The sequence below is a fragment of the Bactrocera dorsalis genome, chromosome 1 (assembly GCF_023373825.1).
Source record: "Bactrocera dorsalis isolate Fly_Bdor chromosome 1, ASM2337382v1, whole genome shotgun sequence".
In the NCBI taxonomy this organism is placed as follows: Eukaryota; Metazoa; Arthropoda; class Insecta; order Diptera; family Tephritidae; genus Bactrocera; species Bactrocera dorsalis.
The window spans coordinates 1,429,658-1,441,044 of record NC_064303.1 but is presented as its reverse complement, the minus strand read 5'-3'; the positions used below and the strand labels follow the sequence as shown (position 1 = coordinate 1,441,044).

General features: G+C 39.0%; 3 protein-coding genes across 3 annotated transcripts; 2 read left to right on the top strand and 1 right to left on the bottom strand.

Annotated features, from left to right (window-relative positions):
- Positions 1–259: 259 nt before the first annotated feature.
- LOC105232286 (epidermal growth factor-like protein 6) lies at positions 260–1,069 on the top strand. Its single transcript, XM_011213931.4, has 2 exons — positions 260–644; positions 725–1,069. Exons 1-2 carry the CDS (start codon positions 499–501, stop codon positions 924–926), a joined length of 348 nt encoding a protein of 115 aa, XP_011212233.2. The 5' UTR covers positions 260–498; the 3' UTR covers positions 927–1,069.
- Positions 1,070–4,728: 3,659 nt separating this feature from the next.
- On the top strand, positions 4,729–8,445 carry LOC105232284 (fibrillin-2). Its single transcript, XM_049446284.1, has 3 exons — positions 4,729–5,341; positions 7,450–7,986; positions 8,050–8,445. Exons 1-3 carry the CDS (start codon positions 4,872–4,874, stop codon positions 8,357–8,359), a joined length of 1,317 nt encoding a protein of 438 aa, XP_049302241.1. The 5' UTR covers positions 4,729–4,871; the 3' UTR covers positions 8,360–8,445.
- On the bottom strand, positions 8,425–10,067 carry LOC105232285 (fibrillin-2). The gene is made up of 4 exons (XM_011213930.4): positions 9,752–10,067; positions 9,122–9,682; positions 8,863–9,060; positions 8,425–8,715 (listed from the first exon to the last, which is right to left on the bottom strand). Exons 1-4 carry the CDS (start codon positions 9,916–9,918, stop codon positions 8,460–8,462), a joined length of 1,182 nt encoding a protein of 393 aa, XP_011212232.2. The 5' UTR covers positions 9,919–10,067; the 3' UTR covers positions 8,425–8,459.
- Between the last annotated feature and the right edge of the window lie 1,320 nt (positions 10,068–11,387).

Sequence of the window (11,387 nt, the reverse complement as noted above, 5' to 3'; positions counted from 1 at the left end):
CAGTTAATTGTAATATCGTTAGAATAATCAGTGCCATGAACTTTCGTATCACTGAACTCGCGTAAAATTGGGTTAGTTGGGTTAGCAGCTAGATTATGCTCAATCTACATAATTCATAGCCGCCTATGCGTTCTCTCTTGCAAAGCGCTCTCCTTACATTTGAGTGCGGAAAATCGAATATAGAAATTTTTATCAGCTGCTGTCTTATCAGCGCCACAACCGGCGCCATATGTGGACTTTCTTTGCGCTAAGAGTAAAAATTATAAGAATTATGCGAAGAAAGAATGAGAACTGTCGAAGCAAGGCATAATTGGAGAAAGATTCAAGTGAACGCTGAAGGAAACTGGGGAAAAGCGTTTGAGGAGCAAACAACAACGCGACTGCGTTAGTTCTGAAAAGAAAGCCACGCGCTGCGGTTTATTAAGAGATAATCATATTCAAAGAAAAAAAATATTTCTTATTACTAAAGTATTTATTAGAAATTTTAACTCATCAGCTATGAACTTTAATTTGCTTGCATTGCTGCTTCTGTCGAACGCGGTGTATGGCCAATTCTGGAGGTTAAACAGTCCAAGTGACCGCGATAATTTTATTTTGGAAACCAAATCGCTTATGTCATCCGGCATATGCTATAAGGAAGTGCTGTGAGTGAATAATGGCTGATGACAGTTTAGTAAAAAATTTCACATTAATTTTTGTTAATTAAAATATTTCCACATTGCAGCGGCGAAGCCAGCGAGCCCACCTTGAAACTGCAAACGATCTCCTATTGCTGTCCTGGCTATCGGCGCGACTTGCAGTCATCGGCAATGCATTGCGAGCCCATTTGCTCGGAGGATTGCACAAACGGCATCTGCACGGCGCCGGATGTTTGCGAGTGCTATCCGGGCTACACACGCGCCGGTGGTCGCTGCGAGGAGCAGTGAACTAAGAGGATAGATATTTTTAAGTATTAAACTTAGAATAGAGACAGACACTAGAAGCCGAAAAATATTGAGATTTTATTGTGTAAAGGCACCAATTACATTCAAGAGCATTAAAGAAAAATTTTTCGAGAATTACAAATATAGCGAAGCGAATTTGTACATAATTTTCACTCATTTTTGAATAGCTGTAACTTTTTTCAACATCCCCGTATTCATTCTTTTAATTTTTTGGTTGAATGAAGCTCGGTTCATTTAAACTGCGCGCGCAAGTCGAATCAAAAGAAAAATTTTATTTTTAACAATCCTTTTTAATCTCGAGTTGAATTAGTATGTGTTTGGAAGCTATTTTTTACAACGCTTGGCGATTTTTGTCAACAAAAAATTAACAAGCATTTTGTATATCCAATAAAATCACGGATCGTTGAATATCCTGCAGAAAAACCTTTGACGAGTCTACTTTATCGCGAACAGAAGTATTTAAGTGGCCCAATAGCTTCAGTGAAGACCGAGAATTCATCGAAAACTTGCCTCATCCGAGACGACCGACCACCTCTCTACGTTTTTTGTTAATGACGATTATATCGAAATGAGAATGAAGTAGGGACACAACAAGCGAGGAAGATACCATCTCAGTCTATACCTACGGGTCCAAAATGGACTGAATCTGAGGTAGAACTAATACCAAGCCCGCTAGGGTCGATGAGGAGAGAGCTCAGTATACAATTACATTAATATAACAAAATGCAATGTAACTAAGCAGTTATGGTCTAAATATGACAAGAAAAAAACTAACTACTTATTAAATAGGTCCAGGAAAAGTATTTATAGACTAACTGCTACCATAACAGGGCATTGGCTATTTGGAGAACATGCGTTCAAAATGGGTATACCCTACAACAACATCTGCCGAGGGTGCGAACTAGTCGGGAATGAGGAAAAAATTTTCCACTTTCTCTGTGAATGCCCAGCTCTACCCCGGATTCGACACAAAACACTTGGAATCTATCAACCACCAAACCTTGAATGGGTGTCTACAAAAAGCATATCGGACATTAATAGCTACATCGAAACCGCAAAATGGTTTGAACGAGAAGGTGAAACGTGATAGCAATAATGAAAAGGTAGTGCATCAAAATGGCACAGCTAGTACTAATTGAGCCCGAAATACAACAGAGCTGCGCTACTACCTACCTAACTATATATATAAAGTTAAAGAAACTGTGCACCGAAATTTTGGCATCAGAACGATAGCAAGGGATCTCGGCATCGCTTATGGATCAACCTGACCACATTTTAGTTAATGTCTTGGATATAAGACGGGTCGGTTCTAGACGCCTACGAAAGGTCGTGGTTTTATGGATTTCACGTTGGAACTGTATAGCGAATGACTCTCTAAACATAATCTGTAAACGAAAAAAAACGCATAAAAGCCGGTAAAAAATCTAAATGATGTTCTCGTTTCCTTTAATTAACGTGGTGTCACCAGAAATGTATTGCACAGGATCAAGCGATCAATAAGTAGTACTACTTGGACGTTTCGAGGCAACTGCGTGAACCGATAATGCATTGGTGTTTCCCAAGCCCGATGCTAACAACAAGTGTATAGAAATCGAATTAAATGTTGACATGCTTGTATTGGCTCAAGAGGAGCCTATTTTGAAGGCGATAAGGGATTTGTAACAAAATACGTAAAAATGTTGTCAGTCCGGGTCAAATTTGATCAGTTGGTATATTTAAGTATGTATGTATGTATATAAACCTTGAAAATAACTGGCGTCAAAATCAAACAACTCGCTGTATACGATGTTTACTTACACTGAACTCAAGAAAATAAATATCTTTGATACAGCAAGCTGACATTTAATATAAACAGCGGTTAAGTCATGGCATGTACATATAGATGTACATACTTGCTTTCTTGCACATAAGTATGTATGCATGTTCTCGTGTTAGTGTAGTGACATTGATCCGTATATATGTACATATGTAAGTGACTTTAATCCATATGAGCGCCTATTGGGTTAATGAGATAAGAATTTATAAACTTACTAACAACAAAAACACATGAGTAACAAACAATAATTGCAAAGTGTAGACAAAAAGTGGAGGCAAATTTAGTCGACAACAACAACAGCACAAAGTTTACATATGTGTCAAACTGAAATGCTTGAAGAACGCTGGCTGCATGTATGTACTACAGTAGTATGTGTGTGTGCCAAGACCGGTGTTGAGCTGCTTTTCGAAAATGACGTTATCAATAATTCGTGGAAGAACAAGAGAAATATGAAAACAAAACAACACACAGTCAACTTGACAGATTTATAGCTTGATGCTTGATGATAATAGGTTGGATGTCGGATTGTGGGGTGGGAAGAAATGTATGAAGGGGACGTTTTACAAAAAAAAAAGGCAGTCAGATATTAAAAATAAAAATCTTTTATTAAAGAGAATTTAAATGGAACAATAAAACTGATTTCAAATAAGGCATAAAAAAAGATATGGAAAATTTAAATAATGTCAAATTTTGTTACATTTATTTCATCGAATTAACCATCAACTTATGGACAACATAATCGGTCTACTAAGCGTACTATTCCCAACACCATCCTCATCTTGAGACTCAGCATTCATTATTGGATAATATTTGACCAAATAGACCACTTCAAGCACGCAGTGAAGAAAATACAGCAGGCGTAGTTGAAAGTATACTCGAAGACCGTAAAGAGTCTATTCGGCACCGTTAACAGCAACTTGGACTGACGTATGAAAATACTTGGAGAATTTTACGTCGCCTGTGTGCACCCATGATAGGGCATCACCGCGTATCAGATCCGACTCAGCGTCACAACAACTTACGTAGAACGTCCGATTATACAGGTATGACTTTAGCCGCAGGTGATTAAAAGATTTCTCTTTAACTTATAAAGGGTGACAGAAAGTTAACACAAATTGGAATATAATACAGTCAAATTCTAATCTTGCGTTAATTTTGGGACACTCTGTTTAATATGCCTTCCAATCTTTGAAAGACATCAAAAAAACTACAGAACCGTATTTGCTATTTTCCATGGCATCAGTTATAAAGTTTTCTATTCTGTGGCATTGCTCAATTGTGCCATGAAACTTTCTGAATCCAAACTGGTGACCCGGCATGAGTGGTTTCTCTTCCATCAGAGGCAAAAGTCGGTGCAAAAATATTCTTTCAAATATTTTCGAAATAAATACCAATGGGCTGAGTGGTGGATATGCATTGACTACATGCTTAGGTTTACCAGTCTTCAGAATTAAATATCTCAGCGCATTTCCATTGAAAAAAAAAAATAGCAGAGTCTGAGCAAACCATTAAAGAGCCAGACAAATATGTTGATTACATTTCCTGGAAACGCTTCAAAGGCTGTTGATTTTTGGCAACGATTCATAAACAATTTAACAAAAACATTTTTATTTTTTATACTTTTTGTAAATGTGTGTATTTTTAGAATTTTGCTTTGTTTTTATTAAGAAAAAGTTAGAATCAAACGCATATGATAATAAATCAATGAAATGTATATGGAAATACATAGTTATGAAACTAAAAACAATAATCGGCTGTTTGACTTAACTAACACTGAAATCATTTAGCATATGCTGTATACATACAAGTACATACATATGAATATGTTTAGATGTGCAATTGAAATTCGCAGATTATTTTATGTGAGCCAAACGCCGGAACAGCGTCATTTATATGAATGTTGTTGTGAATAAATCATTGATTTAAATATTTCTGCACTTCTCAAATAATTTTGCTTCAACTCGCAGCTCAGTTGAAGCGTAGCTTTTGCCGCCGACGGACGTGTCTCGTTTTCAAATTACTACAATAACAAAATACTAAAATAAGTTCGCGTATATACATACAAACACATATTTTTACGAAGTGATCTCATCGCAGAATTCGCAACTACAATGCATTCGCTTGCCACATTTGTAAGCGCGCTGCTGCTGCTGACAGTGGGTGCGCATGCGCAGATCAAAACTCACTATCCTCCCGGCATTAAGACGCATTATCCTGCCGCACCGAACTCCGCCAACTTGCTGTACAATGAACACAACTACACGGCGCAGTACAACCGCACCTTCACCGCAGCGGATACCTATCAGGGTGGCAATACTGCCGTAGTGAGTGGCAATACTGGCGTTGTGAATGGCTATGCTGTCGATGGTGATGGTAAGGGGCATTTGGCTGATGGCAACCACCTGGCAGCTGGTGAGGAATACCACTACTATGGCGCTGGCGGCAGTTACAGCAGCGGCGGTAGTTTCAGCAGTGGCGGCAGTGCTAGGCAACGCGTGCCACAATTTGTAGATGCGGCCGCGGAGTTTGTCAACAAGACACGCTCTCAAATGGCGTCTGGCATTTGCTACACGGAAGTGCTGTAAGTAGAATAGACTTTCAAAGGTGATACACTTGCGGATTTTTAATTCCTAAAACTATATACTGGTGAAGAACGCTTTTTTAGAAGTAAATACTTAGGTATGTTTCAGTCAAATATCAGCAAATTCTCTTACAGATAGCTGTTTTGACAATAATACATAATGTTGCTTATTTTTTAATCTATTTTTTTTTAAATATTCATGCCGTAAAAACATCTGTGCTGTCCTTATTTCATATGCCAGATGTCTTTAGTGAAGCAAAAATATTTATTTCTTTTTCTGATTAAAAATAATTCAACATGTGGTGTCTATTTTTTCAACTCTCTTCTAAATACGCATCCTAAAAAATATCAAAAACATTCATACATATATGTATGTCTATATGAACACCTATTTCGTATTGCACAGCTATACACTTGTGTGTTATTATTAACGAGTTCGTAAATAATATTGAACTGGTAACCTCAACATCCTCATTGCGGCGATAAGTGATAAGCAAACGGGAACATCAAACTGAAAAATAAACATTCAACACCAAAAATATTGCTTCATCGCTAAACTATTTAGCAAGAGAGAAGAAGTAGAAAGATAGCTATAGTTTCAAATGAAATTTCTTCTTGTTCGCTCCATGAGAATATCTATTATTTTGAAAATTTTATTAAATAGAACACTGGCCACTGCTCAACGTAATTTTTGTTTTCGAAGTGTATTACAAATGACTTGTCTAAATAAGCAATAATAAATGTTTTTTATTTTACTTTTTGCTGTTTAATAATGCCAGTGGCAAAATTCAGTCACTTAGTTAAACAAGTCACAAAGATATTCATTGTCTCACACCTCCTTTAGATTATGATAATTGAGTCATAGCTTCATCGATGACGACAACTTTATAATACGATGTGACTATTGTTCCAAAACAGGTTTTTCTACATTCATTTGTTTACTGTTCTTTGCTTCAAATCACTTGAGGAGCGAACAAAAAGAACGTTTTTATTAAAAACAATCAAACATCAAATAAAAATGGCTAGTACTTCCGTGTGAATGCAGTTTGGTGTTTATTTGATTTGAATTTCCAATGAATCTGTAAGCAATAAATGAAGATATGCATTTAAACTAAAGTATTAAACACATAACTGTTCAATTTAAAAGTCCCCGGCCTACAGTAGTAAAAGCATTTTTTTGGGCAAAATTAATTTGTTTTTATTCAACAAACTTTCATCTAACCTTTCGATACCAATTTTGTCATACGATTTTTTCTTTGTTTCAAAGTACCTCAAAAGCCCCTCTTTCGGCTATCACCTCTTCATTAGACAAAATTTCCTCCCATTTCGTCTTTCAAACGATCCAATAATGGTATGAAAGAATCACTGCTGATGGTTTTTCCTTTCTGCCAGCCAAAAGTTGCCTTTTCCACGCTTTAGGTTTTTTTCACTTTGCGGTATTCCACGCTTTGGAGCGGGTTCATCGTGTACAGTCTACTCGTATGGCTGCCGATTGGACTTCGGAGTGAAATGTTGGGGTTTATACTCTTGAACATTTTCAAACACTGCACAGAGCTTTGTCATACCCAAATATTGGTGAAAGATAAGATGTACAAGTTCAGTTGATATCTTTAGAGTGCCTGCTATCTCGAACAATTTCACGTTGTGGTCATCCAAAATTATTTTGTGGTCTTCTTTGATGTTTTTCGTCAGTAACATTCTCTTAACAGATTTTAGAGTTTTGAACAGTGATTTGCTTTTTCGTTAGATATGCAACAGCTTGGTTGATCATTCCGATCATTTTGATTGATATAACCCTATCTCTCTACTGAATAATTTTAGCTGTTATGAACCGCTTGATTAAGTTCAACGTGAGAGAATTGAAGTATGATAAAATGGTTTTACATCAAAGTCAAGCGATTCATAAAATACTTAAGGCCATACAAAAATATCATCGTTATTTTGCGTCGACCATATATATCGTTGTATTACTATCATCTAGGGGGTATAGACAACTAGAATATAATTAAAAGTCCCCTAATCTCGATTTCATTGAATTATTCAATCCCACTTCCATCCTAGTTTTTGAAACAAAAGTTAATAACAACATAATCTTCCTCCCGTTTCAGAACCTCAACACTGGTACGCGATAAAACGATGATACCAGCTGGTAATGGCACCAGTGCCGATAAGAGCAAAATCCAAATATGCTGCGAGGGCTATGTGCGCAACCCACACGTCTACTCACGCTGCGACCCAGTCTGCCTCGACGACTGCCCTAATGGCATTTGCACGGCGCCCAACACCTGCGTCTGCATACCCGGTAACGTACGCAATCACGAGGACAAATGCATTTCCACTTGCCCCATCGGCTGCGGCAATGGTGTGTGCGATGAGCAAAATCAATGCAAATGCAAGACTGGCTACACGCTGGACCTGAAAACACAGAAATTTTGTGTGCCTCAATGCGACAAGCCCTGCGATTATGGCAAGTGTGTCGCGCCCAATAAGTGCGATTGCTTTGATGGTTACCGTTTGACCGCCGGTGGTGTGTGTGAGCCGAAATGCGACAATTGCGAGAATGGACGCTGCTCAGCGCCGGGCTTGTGCACCTGCGATCAGGGTTACACGAAAGTGAATGGCGTTTGTGAGCCCGTGTGCACGCTGTGAGTATACATCCACTTGCTTCAAGCTCCCTACAAATAACCGTGTTTGTTTATCTTTCACAGCGGCTGTGAGAAGGGACGCTGCGTTGGACCCGACGTCTGCGCGTGCACTAAAGGTTTCGAGCTGGATCGCTCTGGCACCAAGTGCATACCACATTGCGATCAACCCTGTCTGAATGGCGTCTGCGATGGTGCGAATAGTTGTGCCTGCAACCCCGGCTACATATTGGACGAGGTGCAGAAGAATGTGTGTCAGCCACATTGTCCGCAGGGCTGCCCCAATGGCTACTGCACAGCACCAAACTTTTGCGTCTGTAAGCCGGGTTACCGCAAGTCTGGTATTAAGGGCCGTCAAACCTGCACAGCTGTCTAGTGAAATTTGTTGAATTCTTTAAACTTTTTGCTTCTTGAATGTTATTTTTATAAAAGAAAAATATATTTATATTAATAAAAGTATAACTTATTTAGTTGCTTTATTGTTTGAAAAGGAAGTGACGTCCTATAAGTGTCTTGAATTCACGCCGCAGCAGCCGATTGAAGTCCTGCTCGTTGGCGCTCACCAGCTCATAGAGTTGGTTCATTTCTACGCATCTGTCTATGTAATGCGTCAACGCAATCGGACAAACGCAATGTCCGCTTGGGTCGCAAATTCCCGATCTACAGAGTTGCCCAGTTCGCCTGCAACCACAAACTCCAGGTTCTAGGCATTCGCCATAGTAGCCACAGTTGCTGAAATTGCAATGATTATTACTTATAGTTCGTTCTGACTTCTTTTCATTTGGAACTCAAGGATTTAGAGATACTCTTCTAAGTTAAAACTCTTCTTCTCTCTATTATTTCTGAGATCTCAGCGCATCTTTGAAACACAGTACTTACGTCTTGCATATTGGTTCACAACCGGGTTCTCTATACTCATAGCCCTCGAAGCATTTGCACACCCCAGGTCCAATACAAACACCATCACGGCAACTGTCACCACAATCCGGCAAACAACTGGTGGTGTCCACATCATATTTATAACCATCTCGACACTGGCAATTATTGCGCGACTCACAGAAACCATTTTCGCAGCTTCTATAACAACAACAATATGTTTATATTAACAAAAGAAAACATTCCGGCAAGTTCTACCTACATATAGCAATCTGCTTCGCACACATTTCGCAAAGGCCGCTTATGGTAACCTTGAAAGCATTCGCACTTATTCGGACCCACACATTTGCCATGCCCACAATCGGGTATACAAACCGGTTGGCAGCCCAAATCCGGCGTCATTTTGTAGCCCTCCGCACAGGCGCACCTACCCGGCGCAATGCATTCCTGATGTGTGCCACACTTTTGCGGACACTTGGGGCGGCAGTACTTCCTCGTCTCCAGATCCAACGTATAACCAGGATCACACTGGCAGGTGCCATTTAAGAAGCAACGCCCGTATTCGCAGGCAATCGGGCAGGTGTGCACACATTCGCCGCGTTGGTTGCGTACGAACTCCGCAAAGCATTCGCATTGGTTAGGCGCACGGCAGAAACCGTTACGACAGTTACTTGGTGAGACAGCCGAACAATCCGGTACGCATTGTTCGCGGTCGAAGCGCGAGCGTGTGTAGCCTTCACAGCACACCTCGATGCGTTGCCAGTGAACGGTGGAGCCATTACCGATGATGGGCGCATCGGGCGCGGTTTGGAAATAGCGTGCGCTTTAAGCAAGCCAAGCGATAGAAAGTTAAATGAAATTGAATTTTTATTACTAAAATCTCATTACTTACGGCACCTCGCGCAGACAGCGATTACCGCTTTCCCCTAGATCGTTGTAGCGTAGAGAAAAGCTGCCGATCTCATAGTAAATGTCACCATATAACTGTTCGGTATTTTGCTCCTCTGTAGTGACAGCGCTCAGCGCGGTAAAGAGAAATATAGCAAAAACCACAAACATTTCGTAGGAGCAAGATTGAGACCTCGTATGAAGAAAGTATTAATTATTGCTGTCAATACTTCATTGTTATGTGTGCCACTAATGTTTATATTTTGCTTTGAAGCGCAGTGATGGAAATGTCAAAATCGATTGAGTTGCAGATTGAGTCTATACTATGAATACAAATACCCAGCAACCGATAACCTTATCAGTCGATGGAAACTGTATCGATTGAAATATAATTAACGAAATATGGCACTTTAAAATAAAACGTTAAACACCGGGTGCTGCAGACTCGTAAGTACCAATTTGAAATTAAGGAGGACTAGCCAAACATATAACCCTGCATATTTCTGGCAGACTTGGATTGGGTTAAGAAAATATTTAATGAGTATAAGAGTGCATTAGCTGCATTATGTCACTCATGTCTAAAAGTATAGTTAAGCTCGTTATACAACACATCAATTTGTGCGAACACATTCCTTACCCAATCAACAAACCCTCAAACATTTATTTACTGTGCCAAGAGGGAAAATAATAATTTTAAAAACTCTTTCTGCCATTGCAACACCCACTCACATAACTTAATTTTTTTGTAATGAGAAAAGGTTCCGCAGCTCTTTATCGGCAATGCATTTTTTTTGAATCGGCAAAATATTATTTTTCAATGTCAAGCAATCGTGAAAGTGCCTGCCCACTTCGGTCGTCTTGTTTATTTATCGCTACTTATTATCAGCTTATTTTTTTCTTACTTATTTAATTTTTGCTTGAAAATAGGCCTTTCAGCCGATAAACATTTTTCAAGACCGCAAATGCAAATATATTAATTAGAAACAAGCTTAGAAGTTATGTAAGTACAAATTTAATGGTGTGTACTTAGAATGCACATGCAGTTGATATAGAAATATTTATAATTCATATTACAATGTAGTATATCAAATGCATATCAGTTAGCATTACAATGTAAGGAGGGATATTAACTATTGAAGCTAAAAAAGTTAAAACAAGCCATGTTCGAATGGTCAAACCAGAAAGTGGGACGAATCGAACATACAGTTGGTATAAAAAAACCTAGAATAATCAATTAGAAACTGTTGTTTTGTAGAAGCTGTGTGCTCGCTATCTACACACGCTGCTCTCTTGTAAAAAAGATCTGCATGTAAAACGACAAAAAATAGTTCGTTGCTAACGTAACTTCCTGAACTACTTCTTCTTATTCTTTACTGCCTCAGACACTGCTTACGGAGTTATATGTATCCGCATTAACAACAACGTGTCAATCGTTTCTTTTTAGGATAGTTGGCGCCAATTTGAGATACATACTAAGGGCAGCTAGGCCTTTCTTCACCTGATCTCTTAAACGCAGTGGAGGTCTTTCTCTTTCTCTACTTCCACCAGCAGATACTGTATCGAAAACCTTCAATGCTGGAGTGTTCTATTCCATCCGGACAACATGACCTATCCAGTATGCCTCTGAACCAAACAGCAGG

Coding starts and splice junctions, on each gene's coding strand:
- LOC105232285 (XM_011213930.4), bottom strand. CDS start 9,918: ATGTTTGTGGTTTTTGCTATATTTCTCTTTACCGCGCTGAGCGCTGTC. Junction 9,061..9,121: donor TGCGAAGCAGATTGCTATAT/GTAGGTAGAACT, acceptor TTGTTGTTATAG/AAGCTGCGAAAATGGTTTCT. Junction 8,716..8,862: donor TGTGAACCAATATGCAAGAC/GTAAGTACTGTG, acceptor TTGCAATTTCAG/CAACTGTGGCTACTATGGCG.
- LOC105232286 (XM_011213931.4), top strand. CDS start 499: ATGAACTTTAATTTGCTTGCATTGCTGCTTCTGTCGAACGCGGTGTAT. Junction 645..724: donor ATATGCTATAAGGAAGTGCT/GTGAGTGAATAA, acceptor TCCACATTGCAG/CGGCGAAGCCAGCGAGCCCA.
- LOC105232284 (XM_049446284.1), top strand. CDS start 4,872: ATGCATTCGCTTGCCACATTTGTAAGCGCGCTGCTGCTGCTGACAGTG. Junction 5,342..7,449: donor ATTTGCTACACGGAAGTGCT/GTAAGTAGAATA, acceptor CTCCCGTTTCAG/AACCTCAACACTGGTACGCG. Junction 7,987..8,049: donor TGTGAGCCCGTGTGCACGCT/GTGAGTATACAT, acceptor TATCTTTCACAG/CGGCTGTGAGAAGGGACGCT.